At 42.6% G+C, this 12,390-nt stretch overlaps 1 protein-coding gene across 1 annotated transcript in view; it reads right to left on the bottom strand.

Annotated features, from left to right (window-relative positions):
• Window positions 1-12,390, bottom strand: part of VWA3B (von Willebrand factor A domain containing 3B) — a 411,842-nt gene that overhangs the window by 282,680 nt on the left and 116,772 nt on the right. Inside the window, exons 9-10 of the mRNA XM_033949516.1 lie at window positions 6,323-6,439; window positions 4,634-4,830 (exon numbers count right to left, since the gene is read on the bottom strand). Coding sequence (XP_033805407.1) covers window positions 4,634-4,830; window positions 6,323-6,439 — 314 coding nt within the window. The remainder of the gene's footprint in view (window positions 1-4,633; window positions 4,831-6,322; window positions 6,440-12,390) is intronic.

Here is a 12,390-nt window from a genome sequence, read left to right as displayed (position 1 = left end):
ATCTTGGTATCATCTGCAAAAAGGCACACTTTTCCTTCTAGCCCTTCAGCAATGTCACTTACATACATATTGAACAGGATTGGCCCCAGCACCGAACCCTGAGGGACTCCACTAGTCACCTTTCCTTCCTTCGAGCGACTTCCATTAACCACCACCCTCTGGCGTCTGTCCGATAGCCAGTTTCTGACCCAGTTCACCACTTTGGGTCCTAACTTCAGCCCTTCAAGTTTGTTCAACAGCCTCCTATGAGGAACTGTATCAAAGGCTTTGCTGAAATCCAAGTAAATTACATCTAGCATATGTCCTTGATCCAGCTCTCTGGTCACCCAATCAAAAAATTCAATCAGGTTCGTTTGGCACGATTTACCTTTTGTAAAGCCATGTTGCCTCGGATCCTGTATATTGAACATGAACAAATGAAGATGGCCAAGAACAGAAAAGCAAGTCGGAGGAGAGACTCCTAAACTACTGTAATTGCTTTCCCTTGGAAAAATATAGAGCTCAGTATTCAAAAGCACTTTTAAACCTTGCATACTGGGTCAGATCAAATGTCCATCAAGCCCAGCATCCTATTTCCAACAGTGGCCAATCCAGATCGCAAGTATCTGCCAATATACAAGAGAGTAAAAGAGATTTTATCCTGTTTATCTTAGAAAAGAGTAGTGGATTTTCTCAAGTCCATCTTTTAGACCTTTCTTTTAGGAAATTGTCCAAACCTTTTTTAAATCCGGCTAAGCTAACTGGATAACAGCACCTACTATCCGCAAATGTGCAGCTGTCCGAGATATTCAGAGGTACTATTCAGATGGTGCCTCTAAATGTCCTTACGGACTGTGTCTACACTATTGCGGCAATTCAAAAAAGTAAGCATATCCACTTAGGCAGCCCTGAAGACATGAGGTAAAAGCTTAATCTATAACTGCATTGGGGCACATCTTACACTTGCGAGCTTGGAATACATTAGCCATAGACCTGGCATAACGGAAGGTGCCTAAATGCATCATGGATATGCATAACTTACAGTCCCATGTCCCACCTATACTTCACCCATATTTACCCCTGCCCCCCTGCATTTATATGCTCTGACACTTACATGCACCCTCTCATAACAGCACTTAGGTGCACTGCTGGCACTTTCACAGGTAAGTATACACCTACACGTATAAGCACTAGTATCCTATCCAGCAGTGTTTCTCAACTTCTTCAAGCCAAGTACCCCCTAAGCCTAACAAATACCAACTGAGTACCCCCACTCAAGCTCTGCTCCAGACCCGCCCAAGCTCCATCCCTGACTCCACCCCCATAATAATAGTACTAATTGTAATGCAATTTCTTCCATCCATTTTTCATATACACACAATATAATCGTATTAATACATAATGGTAACCACAAAATTTTAAAAACATAAACCACACTGTACGCAGAGAAAATGTTAATTATCATTTATATTCAGGGGGTTTTCAAAGCAGTCAAGGCAGATGACTTTAAAATATGCAATGTCACCTCAGTAACAACTATAAAAAAATAGACAAATATAATGCAAAATATAGACAGCAGATATACATTCTCAAAACTGACACATTTCTATCACTAAATTGAAAATAAAATCATTTATCCAATCTTTGCTGCCTGGTGATTTCATGAGTCTCTGGTTGCACTTCCTTCTGACCTTGCATCCAATATTTTTTTCTTTCTGCATTCTTCCTTTCCTCCAGACCTCATTCTATTCCCCAACCAACATCTCTCTCTGTCCCTCCAGGAGTCCAACTTTTCTTCCTCTCTCCTCTGCCCCTAATGGCAACATGTCTCCCTCTCTCTCTCTCATTCTTCCCCTGCTGCAAAGGGAGTGGGGAAAGAGAGAGAGAGATCCAGGGTGCATCACTTCCATTCTCTCTACTGCCACATCCAACATTTCTCCCTCCTATCCACCAGTCCAACATCTCTTTCTCTCTGCCTCCTGCACCCTTTCTCTCCTCCAGTCCTCATTTTCTCACCCAACCAATATCTCTCTTCCTCCATGAGTTCAACTTTTTACTCTCTGCCATTTCCCCCTTCCCCTGAGTTTGACATTTTTTTCTTCCCTCCCCATCTATCTCTCATTCTCTCTCTCTCCATAAGTCCAACACTTTCTGTCTTCTGCATGCTTCCTCTCCTCCAGACCTCATTCCCTTCCCCAACCAACATCTCTCTCTGTCCTTTCTTGAGTCCAGCATTTTTCCTCTCTCCTCCACCCCTAATGGCAACAAGTCTCCTTCTCTCTTTCACTGTCCATCTGTCTTGAGAGATCCAGGCATCTCTCCCACTCCCTCTACTCTCACATCCAACATTTCTCACACTCTCATCCCCCAGATCATGTGCAGTATTTTTCACCACTGCCCACCAGCCCTATGCCTATTTCTTCTTCTATCGCCCCTTTCCAGCACAATGCCACATCTCTCCCTCCATCACTATGTCCAACATTCCTCCCCTTCAATCTGTCCCTCTGGTCCCTCTCCACCACCATATCTAACATTTCTCCTTCTCATCCTTCTATTCCTGATGCATCTTTACCTCACTCCTCTCTCTCTATGCCCAATTTTCCTTTCTTCCTTTCCCCATGTGCACCATCTCTCACTCACACACTTATGCCCATTTCTCCCTTTCTATTCCCTCCTTCTTATGTCCCCCTTTCTCCTTTCCTTCTGTGTTGAGTTCATGCCCCCTTCCAGCCTTTGTCCCAAAATTAAGTTGTTCACTGGGGATCCCTATCTGCCCCCCCCCACCCCACTGAAGCAGCTGCTGGGGATCCTTCCCTGCCTGCCTGCCTATCTGTCCGCACCCCCCCCCAAAAGCTGACTCAGTTACTTGTTGGAGCCGCACTCGCTCACTCCTCCCCCAGCGAACTCCATGCAGAGATGGCGCGAGCAGCGATTCAACTCTGATGTCGCAAAGGAGGTTTCCGCGGCTCCATTAAGTAACAGGGTTAGCTTTGGGGGGGTGCGGGCAGGCAGGCAGGGAGGGATCCCCGGCAGTGACTTCAGTGGGGAGCAGGCAGGCATACCACTTGTTGAGAAACACTACTATACACTAACACACTCAAGGGAATGTGAAAATGTGTGTGCCCATTTCTAGAATTGCCTTGGTCTGAGGGCAGACGGAGCCTGAGTGATCCTTGAATGTATCTGAATAGTAGCATTGTTTAGTCTGCTCTCTGGATAACTTATCCATCTTAGGACAAATAGAAAGCTGTCCCAAGGTAGCCAGATAGCAGACTGAATATTGCCATCTTTTGGATAAAGTTCCAGTGCTGACCGCTTTAACTGGATATTAAGCACTAGTGAATATCTGAATAGTGGTACTGAATATTTTTTTACTGCTGCAGCCAGCGTATAAAAGAAATGCATAGAAACATGAGGGCAGATAAAGGCCAAATGGCCCATCCAGTCTGCCCATCCACAGCATCCACTATCTCCTCCTCTCCCTAAGAGAGCCCACGTATCTGTCCAACTGTTTCTTGAATTCAGACACAGTCTTTGTCTCCACCACCTCTATTGGGAGATTATTCCATATATCTACCACTCTTTCTGCAAAAAAAGTACCGTAAAACCTTGGTTTGTGAGCATAATTCATTCCGAAAACATGCTTTTAATCCAAAACACTCGTATATCAAAGCAAATTTCCCCATAAGAAATAATGGAAACTCCACAACCCCCAAACTTTAATACAAAATACTGTATGTACTTGTATTGCAAGACCTTGCTTGTATATCAAGTTAAAATTTAATAAAATATTTTGCTTGTCTTGCAAAACACTTGCATACCAAGTTACTTGTAATCCAAGGTTTTACTGTATTTCCTTAGATTACTCCTGAGTCTATCATCTCTTAACCTATGCCTTCTCACTCTGGATTTCCTTTCAATTGTAAGACTCCCCTCATGTGTATTCATGTCACATAGGTATTTAAACATCTCATCATATTTCCCAGTATTATAATGAACTGGCCACACAGACATATATACCTAGTAGAGCATTAGGGAACCTTAGAGAGCACCGCTTTAAACTTCACATAAAGAGATGCTTGTCTCACCATAACCCCCTTTCCTTTTGTTTGTTTTTTTCCTTATTTGTCTTTCGTTCCTATCCAAATTGTATTTCTAACCCTATTTCCTTTTGTCTCCCGTCTGTCTGTCTCATTTATCCCTTTGCCAATTATTAGTTGTTTCTTTGTAATTATTTCCTTTTTGTAAGTATTAATGGTATTGTTTTATTTTGTTCACTCTCTTTTTTTTTATATTGTAAACTCGCCTAGAAATTAGATAAGTGATTAAATCAAATTTTAATAAAATAAAACCTTGAAGCCTTGTATAGCTCCAACCCTCGCCGACTCTTTACCACACTAAACTCCCTACACTGAAAACCTGTATCTCTCTTGTCTCCAGGCCATCTCCTTCCCTGCCTGCGCTGTAATAAGGCACCTCACCCCCCCCCCCCCCAAGATTCAGCAACCTTCATCTATGCCCACCTTCCCCATCCCCTCCCTTCCCTTCCTTACTTTTCTGAATATGCTAATTATGATCTGTGTAGGAACATGGAAGGGTAGTAATGTTAGGTTTGGCAAACCTGACTGTACTTACAGCATCTGACTGTACTTACAGCATCTGTCTGTAAAGATTCATTTTCTGGCTTAGTTTTAATATCCACAACGCCTTCGCTATGGTGAAAGGCACAGTCAGCAAGAGCATCATAAAATGTCAGCTTCTGTACTTTTAAGCCATATTTCTGCAGCCACTCCTTTGAGCTCACAAAGTCATCAGCCTTTGGCTGAGATTCTAGATGATCATTCTTCGGTGCTAGCAAAATAAAAAAAATAAAGTAATAATTAGTTTATTGTTAGAACGATTTGGAAACACACAAGCCAGAATGATTTTTATGTCCTGGATCATTCAGTTCTTTGAGATATATAGAAAAAGTACTATTGACTGTAATATCAAAGAGTTACAGCTTATTTTATAAAGTTCATGATCTCAAAATCCCTTTCAGGAACTGTGAGCACCTATGATATCCTGTGTTTCTGTAAAACATTGGCTTTTTGTGAAATATAGAATTAAGTTTAAATTAACCATTATTTTCTGGCTTTAAAGGAGTGTAACAGTGTGAGCAAGGGTTGGATTTTTGGGGCCTGGAAACACACAGCCAGACACGACCAGCAATAGTGCAGAAAAGTTCTTTATTGGCTTTAAACAAAACATTCCCTGAATCCTGTTGCTTCACAGGATCAGGTACACGGAAAAATGGTCTCTTAATTTGACAAGCAAAAGGCCTGAGCTGAGCCTGGAGCTGGTACTGCCACGCCCCAAACACAGACTGCAAAAAGTCTTCTTCCAAACAGGTAGCAAGGTCTGGTCCTAGCCAAACCTTAGAACAAGGCTCACATGTAGTTAGTACAAAGAATTGGTTTATTTCAGCCAAGCAGAGTATCTGAATGTTGAAGTCAAGGAGTGTGCTGGTGCCACTTCTTCCTCCTACGCCCCTGGGCTTCTTGAAGCATCTATCCCCTTGACATATGAGGCGATAATATTTTGAACGATTCTTCATGTTAAACCCACTTTAAATAAAAGTCGCCTTTTCATGATTTTGACGGGTATAGGGGTTCAAATGATTACATCTAATTGGAAATACCATGATAGGATTAATTTCAGTTTTTGGTGGGCAACTGTATGTACAACATATAAATATGAAAAGATTATGACAGAACGTTTAGGTATTAGTAAGTCTTTTAATGGGGTATGGGGTCCATTAACTAATTTTATTACGTTATAATTAAATTATGATTCTCTTTTGTTTCTGTTAGATTCCTTTACACATCCAGGGGGGTTGGAGGGTGGGTGGGGGGGGGGGTTGAATATTTATTGGAAGAGTATAATTCTGTAGATAGTATAATATATAATATCATATTATTGTTTATAACAAGGATAAGAAGGGGTGGAAAAATTGTTTAAGGTAATTGTGATGATAATAATGTATTTTCATATAGTTTTTCTGATTCTTTCAATTGTATACATTATAAAAGTTTGAAATGTCAATAAAGATTTACAAAAAATAAAAAATAAATTTTAAAAGAGGCCTGTCTCCTCATCAAAAAATTGTTGAAAGAAAAGGATATCCACTTCAAGTTACTGTATGGATCAATTCTTTTTATGTGTGTTTCTATGTAAACCACCTTCTGGATGAATCTTTTGGTTTGTAGAGTGATATATGAGTTTTTAATAAAGATAACGAGCCATAAATGTTTTAAATAAATAAAATATGTGCAGTTGTAACAGATGGGAGCACATACATTACCTTCTACAGCTAAAGATGGAGAAGATTCATTTGCAATAGCTTGTACTTCCCATAGGATTTTCTTTGCTTCCTCCAACTCCTTCCAAATCAGAAATACATCTTCTCTGACTCCAGCTCCTATGAACAAATGTACAGAAGACAATGTTTATGTTTATTATAACATTTATTATACTGCCTAATGAGATTAATGCATAAGGTAGGTTACAGGCTAATTAAAACAATAGGAAAGAAAAGCCAAAAAATCTGATAGGAAAGAGAAACAAAGGGTAAAATAAAAGAGAACAGCAGGCAGCTGGCTCCACAATTGTATACAGACAACAAAATTTTAAAAGTTTAGATGAGATTTCTTTGTGGAAAACTCAAATTCACATACACAGCAACTTTTCAAAAACAGCACTTTTTGTCAGTCTAGCACAGTTCTATACTCAAGGTATGTTTGTAAAATAATAATATAGCTTTATATAATAATAATATAGCTTTATATAATATTATTATATAATATAATATTATTATATATATAATAATATAGCTTTATATCCCGTCATACCTTTTCAGTTCAAGACAGTATAAAGTAAAGTAGAAATACAGTGTGGGTATCGCCGGTATCAATACAAGTGAAGAGAACAGGGAGATTACAGCATTGGTTTAGTGGGAGAGATTGAGAAGATGTGAGCCCTATTTTCAATGAGATATAAAGCAATACGGGCCTCATAACAACATCCTAGCCATACACAAATGTTTGTCTGGAGATCAATGGGGTAACAAGGATGATTTTTTTAAAAACACTTCCAATACCTTTAAATCCTTAATGAAGAGCCAAAAGGACTTCTTCCTTCAAATAATAACACTTTTATTCATAAACTTTTCACGACAATATTTATCCAATATGCTCTCTCCAAACACACATCTAAATAGAGGGCAGGCATACCATAATACAAAGGTCAGATCATACGACCTCTTATAATTTATATATTATTACAGGTCCGCATCCTGTAACCTTGTTTTAATCATGTAACCCTGTCCCTCCTTCCCCTCCCTTATATTGTACTTTTTGTGAACTGCAAAAGTGTGTGTGCCTAAACCGATGAACAATGTAACAATTGAGGTAAGAATGTTTTAACCCATGTAACTTTTCAAAGGCAGTAATTTTGGCACAATGGCCTCTCCTTACAGCTTTGTTCACAACATAATAGTGAAATGATCAACCATAACCACAAATACAATTGTCCTATAGGAGCAATATAGGCCTTGCCTAGATAGAAAATGACAGAGTATGGCTAAAGTCTTGCAATACATCACAGACAATATTTTGAAACAGAACTCCTGTCTGCCTACTTTAGAGGAGAGAGCTTACACTACGTGCTGTTCCTCAAGGACATATTGCATCAGTAGTTACCTTTCACCTTCATGTGCTCATATGAGCTGGTCAAGTGAATGATCTTGTCCTGTATTGTGGAAATAGAGATTAGCACAACCTAGCCACTTTCTCAGAGAATTCACAGGAGCCAGTAAGGAAGCCGCTCAGCACCGAGCAGCAGCGCCAAATTGCGCTGCTGCTTGTGCCGCTCAGCCGAAGAAACTGGATCTGTGCAACCAGTTAGCAACGGGGCAGGAGTTCGGAAAGCTTGCTCCTGCCTGCTGCACCTCCACCAGGGATCAGCAGAGGTATGAGGATAGGGCAGGGAGAAGGAGGGAGACAGAGCCTGATGACGGCGATAACAGCGGACTAAAAAATTCTGGGAGGGGGCATTGGCCCGAATATAAACCCAAAAATCCTGGTTTATATTTGAGTATATACGGTATACGTTTTGACTTAAACCAAGTCAAAACAAGTATAAGTTCTTAATCAGGCCGCTGAGCTGATCGAGGTTGCCATGATCAGTTTAGCAGCCCAGGCAATTTGTCCACACACACCCCCCCCCACCCCCACTGGTAACGATTGTGGCAGGAGAGATGCTTAATCTCTCCTGCCGCGATCCCCCTGAACCTCTCTGGCAGGAGAGATGCCCAATCTCTCCTGACACAAACCCCCCCAGAACCCCATGATAATCAGCAGGAGAGAGCCCAAGCCCTCCTTCCGGCAAACCTCCCTCCCCCTGAATCTTGAACCGACCCCATACCAGCAAGAGGGAGCTGAAGCCCTCCTGCCAGCAAACCTCCCCCCCGAACCTACGAACCGTGAACCAACCCTGAACCAGCAGGAGGGAGCCCAAGCCCTCCTGCCGGCAACCACCCCCCCAACCTCTGAACTGCGAACCAACCCTAAACCAGCTTAGGGAGCCCAAGCCCTCCTGCCGGCAACCACCCTCCCAACCTCTGAACTGCGAACCAACCCCAAACCAGCAGGAGGGAGCCCAAGCCCTCCTTCTAGCAAAGCTCCCCCCCAAACCCTGAACAACCCCCCCAAACTCACCAATGGCAGGAGAAAGCACATGCCCTCATGCTGGCTGACCTACCTCCCCAGACCCACTCCACTAACCTCGTAAGATGGACGGACAGATGGGTTCTCTCTCCGGCCGGCCGGCAGGCCCGCTGTCCTCTGAATGGCGGGCCTGCCCCTTCCCGGTGCATTGTGGGATGCACCGGGGAGGGGCCTAGAGCCTGATTGGCCCAGGTGCCTAAGGCTCCACCCATAGTCTTACGAGAACTGATGGCAGGCACTGAGGAAGCAGCGCTGGGCCAGGCTGGATGCCGAAAAGATCACTCCTGCCCTGCACCCCTGGCCATGACATTGGAGAAGGCAGCCAGCCAGCGAGGGAGCTATTTTAAAAGGTACTGGGGACTCTAGTAGCGCTGCTTATCAAGGTGTTTTAAAATGAGAATAGGCATTTCCTGCGGCCTATACATGAGGAAATATGGTAATATTTAAGGAAAAAGCTTAACACATGATTCCTACTTTATACATTTCCTAACCAACTAATTATTCCTAAAGACCTTCTTTTTCATAACTATAAAAACCCTTAAATGTTCTGGAGAGGATAAAAGAGTACTTAGGCCCGGATTCTCTAATTGACACCATTGTCAGTGGCTGCCAATTGTGTGTCAATCGCGCGACGGCGATGGTTAGAGAATCATGCCTTCTGCAAAATTAGGTGCAGGAAATGTAGGCCAGGGTTTTCCAGGTCTACATTTCCGGCGTCTACCTTTGATGTGAATCGCGCCTCCAAAGGTGCTTTACAACGTCTAACGCCACTTCTGTAGCAGTTTCTGGCTAGTTATATAGTTTTGAATATTGGGGAGATACTATTTGAAAAGACATGCAAGCATTTAATCCATCTGTCTTTGAATGCATTATGATGTGTATGCTGCCATCTGCTGACCATGGCCTGTATGTCAACAAACTTATTCCACTTCGTACATCAAGCTGATCAGTTTGTCAAATTATAAACAAGTAAAGAAACAGAGAATATCTAGAAAGCAAGTTGGACAAATGGAATAAAAGCAAGTGAAGGGCAGTTCTATAAATTAGACACTTATACTTACATACATATTATTCATGCAAACATGCAGAATACTAACATTTATGCATGCAAGTGTATACACTTATACATACACAAATGTCAATAATCACCCTACATGCTATTCTGTAACTACCCGCTTAACTTACAAGGTGAATATTTGCAAGGGGGTATTCACAGGGGTGGGACATAGATGTGGCTCTCACTAACGAGAAGAACCTAGAGGTCAAGGCAGCCATTTTGGAAAGGCACTACAAAAAACAAGAGCAAGGGGAATGTGCTTCTGTCTCCAACATCCCACTGGACCACCAGGGATACAGATAGGCCTGGGAGATCTACCTGAATGGCTAGGGAGCAAGGGCCCTTGGGAGTTCTTCTTGCCGCAGGCTGAATAAGGGTGAGAGGGGACTTGGAGGATCTTTCTTGTTTTTTTTTTTAAACAAATGCTATGCAAGTCCTGACCTGATATTCAGCTGAGGCCACATAACTCTTATGTGGGCCCCAGTTGAATATTGGCCAGGCCCACAAAAGCACCAGTGCCCAGCCCAAACACATTTAGCCCCCAATATTCGGTGCCAGTGCCCAGACATGGCCTTGCATTGCACATTGGGGGCTAATTTAGCTGGCAATGTAAACATTTTTAAAAATGCAGGGGTCACATGTTGGTAACAATCTGATTGGATGCCTGGAGTCTCCTCTCCCCAGCCTTAGCTACTAATATCAGCAATTATATCATCACAAGTGGGAAACTACAAGATAAAATAGGAGAAGTGGTTATCTGAAGGTTTCTGGCACCTGCAGGAAGATTTTTCCAGCTTCTGGGCCAGTTTGGAACTGTGGTAAGCCAGCTAAAACCCTATTGCTCACCAAAAATATCACAGCAGCATTTCCCCAGCAAGGATGGCATCTGACCAGGAGTCCACCTCAGCAGAGCCGAATCCTCCAGTGATTCAACTCTAAGATGCGGCCATAAAAGAACTAAAAAAGAATCTTGCAGACATTCTGGATGGCAAGCTTTTGAAAATACATGCTGCTGTGAATGAGTTGAAGGAAAGCATGGCAGCGCAAGTGGTTCAGATTCAACAAGTAGAGGACTGGGTCTCAAGGCAAGATGACACAACGGGGGAGCTTACAACAAAGGTGGGGCCATTAGAGACAAAGCTAAAGGTCCTCAAGGACCAAGTGGAGGATCAGGAAAATCGAAGCAGGACAAATAATCTGCATTGTTGAGCTCACAGAAGCTGTTAAAGAAAAGGAACTGTGAGACCTCGTGGAATCATTGCTGCTGAAAGAGCTTGGCCTGGAGATAGAGGGAGTGCACCTTCAGGTAGAAAGAGTGCATCATGTAGAGGTCCTTTAATCACTCAAATTCTTAACTACACTGAAAAAAGTGTGACTCATGGCTAAATATCAGCAGAAGAGAGCATTGGAATACAATGGGACTAGAATCTTTCTGTTCCGGGATTTCTCCCCGGGTGTTTCTGAACTGTTCCCAGGTGTTTGAGAGGAATTTAAAATTTGTTTTGCAGTACCTGGCGCATGTGTGGATCACGTATGATAATAAGACTTTTTGGCTTGATTCACTGGATGCAGTGAAATCCTTTTTGGACACCTACACGTAGCCTGAGAAGTGGCATGGGCCTTTTTTGTATCTGTGTCAGAAGTCTTGACTTTGTTAAGAGCTCATATATTGTGCCTCCCCATACTTGACCTAGATCCTCTGATACTTCAGCAAAGAGGAGCATTGTGGTTGGTGCTGGTGATTTGATTTACAATCTTCAAGTCAGCTGGGAACTTTTTGCTCATGTACTTACATGCTGTCTCATTTGCTCTCCTTATAGATCACTGCAGTCTTTTCTTGATTTAAAGTCATAGGAAGGGAAATTTGGGCTGTGCTTTTTGATATGTTTTCTGCTACACTTCTTCTCTCACATGTGAAGTTTGTTGCATTTCACTACTGCTATTAATCATATCATTTGTTGCTTGGGGTAAAGGGTGGGGAAGGGGTGGAATATTGTGGAAGTCTGTAGGGTAGTCACAAATAAGAAAACGTCCAACTAGACTGCAGTGAATGTTGAGCAACAAAACCAAACAAGAAAACTGCAGAACTGATGTACTTGATGCAGGAACTTTATTGGAGTCAAAACATTTTATCAAAAGTGGTCAACCTGTAGCCTAAAGAAACGAGGACCCAACACAGTCCATGTTTTGATTAACACATCTTCCTCAGGGGTCTAAAATGTGTCTGATAAACAATGTAGAGCACAATGTATAAATAGATCCAAGGTCTGTGTAAACGCCAGAATACCTCTGAGTGGAGGTGCATCTCAGAAAAGAGCTGACACCTGCCCGCCCCCCTCTGCCAAAACTGCCACCGGGGATCCCTCCTTCCTGCCCATTCCCCTTCACCGAAGCCGAACCAGAAAGCTTCCCTCTGATGTCAGAGCTGACGTCAGAAGAAAGTCTTCCGGGTCAGTTAGGGATCCAAGTTACCTCCTTCCTACCTTCAGTGGCACTTGTTGGAAGGACACGTCAGCGGCTCTTTCACGCTGCATATAGCTGACCCAGAAACCTTCCCTCTGATGTCAGAGCTGATATCAGAGGAAAGCA

Source organism: Geotrypetes seraphini, chromosome 6 (genome assembly GCF_902459505.1).
Source record: "Geotrypetes seraphini chromosome 6, aGeoSer1.1, whole genome shotgun sequence".
NCBI classification, from domain to species: domain Eukaryota; kingdom Metazoa; phylum Chordata; class Amphibia; order Gymnophiona; family Dermophiidae; genus Geotrypetes; species Geotrypetes seraphini.
Note: the sequence above shows the minus strand (reverse complement) of the source record. Positions and strands in the feature narration are given on the sequence as shown.